Source organism: Camelina sativa, chromosome 5, assembly GCF_000633955.1.
Source record: "Camelina sativa cultivar DH55 chromosome 5, Cs, whole genome shotgun sequence".
Classification (NCBI taxonomy): Eukaryota; Viridiplantae; Streptophyta; class Magnoliopsida; order Brassicales; family Brassicaceae; genus Camelina; species Camelina sativa.
The window spans coordinates 33,789,332-33,790,767 of NC_025689.1; the positions used below are offsets into that span (position 1 = coordinate 33,789,332).

At 43.1% G+C, this 1,436-nt stretch overlaps 1 protein-coding gene across 1 annotated transcript in view; it reads left to right on the plus strand.

The window, feature by feature from the left end:
• LOC104788450 (RING-H2 finger protein ATL68) overlaps positions 646 to 1,436 on the plus strand; it is a 3,290-nt gene continuing 2,499 nt past the window's right edge. Inside the window, exon 1 of the mRNA XM_019246189.1 lies at positions 646 to 810. Coding sequence (XP_019101734.1) covers positions 778 to 810 — 33 coding nt within the window. The 5' untranslated portion in view covers positions 646 to 777. The remainder of the gene's footprint in view (positions 811 to 1,436) is intronic.

The window sequence follows — 1,436 nt, forward strand, 5'->3', positions numbered from 1 at the left end:
CTGTCCCTTCCTCTTCTATTCAGACTCCCTTGCTTCCCTGACCATGAAAACACTAAAGCAAAAATCAAAATACCAAAATTCCAAAGCAATATATACAAGGGTACCTTAGGGACTTCCTCCCTAGTGAGCTTGTTTAAAGTCACTAAGCTTGACTTTTGATGCCTTTTCAGGCTTGGTTTAAATACCATGGAGGTGATGAAATCCCCCCTGGTTCTATTTGGTAACTCTGGTGTTCCTTCTTGATCACTACCTCATTAGCACTTGAACCATGTTTCTTTTTAACTTTGAGCTTTGGCCTTGCTCTCTTCAAGGTAAAATATATGAACATCACTGGTCAGGATACTCGGCTCTCACCCGAGAGACCCGGGTTCGAGTCCCGGCAACGGAGTTATGTTTTTTTTGCTTTTACATTAACAAAGTGAAGTGAAGAAGTCGTAGTGATAAAATGAAACGAAATAGTTAAAAGGTAAACAACAAGAACAAAGTATATCACACATGTCAATGTCATACGGGTCAAGCACTTAAATCAAATACGTTACAAAAATTGACCTTCCTTGGTCCACTACTAAGTGAAGTCACTATTCACAAAAACCTATAACAAGAAAACCTAATTAATGCAAAGCTATTATTATTTTGCCAAACATTGTATTCAATGCCGTAGCTACATTTCCCCACCCACCTCTCAAACTAAAATAATCTCCATCACTCTTTTTTTCCATTTCTCTCTCTCTCTCGGCGCCACTCCCACATGGCCCTAACCTCTTTCTTCACCATCAGATGTCAACCACCTCAACCGTCGCCTCCGCCGTCTTTCCTCCTCCTCCTCCAGTCCCTATCCCTACCTATATCACTAGCCTCGGCCTAGGTTACTCCATAGCCATAGCTCTAGGTTTCCTCGTTCTCATCTCCACAATCATCCTCTCTTCTTACATCTGCTGCCGCGCCTCACGTCTCCGTTTCTCTGCCTCCGCCGCAACCGCAAACTCATCTTTCAGAGACCGTAGCGTAATCGTCCCAAGAATCATATTCGTAGCCGAAGACGACGATCTTGAGTCCGGAAACGTCGTCGTTGGAGGGCTTGATCACTCAATCATNTTTTGCTTAAACACAATCTCCTCTTAAAGACTTTCCCCTTTTTCTTTCTCTTTTCTTTTCTTTTCATAACAGCCAAGTCCCAAACCCAACAAGTGAANTCTTGATCACTCAATCATCAACTCTTACCCTAAATTCCATTTCACTAAAGATATCGCTTCCGTCGTCGTCGGCGGTGATGGATTCCACGACGGAGAAGGAAGAGATACGACGTGTTCGATCTGTCTATGTGAGTATACGGAAGAAGAGATGTTGAGGATGATGCCTGAGTGTAAACACTACTTCCATGTTTATTGTCTTGACGCATGGCTTAAGCTAAATGGTTCTTGTCCCGTCTGCCGGAA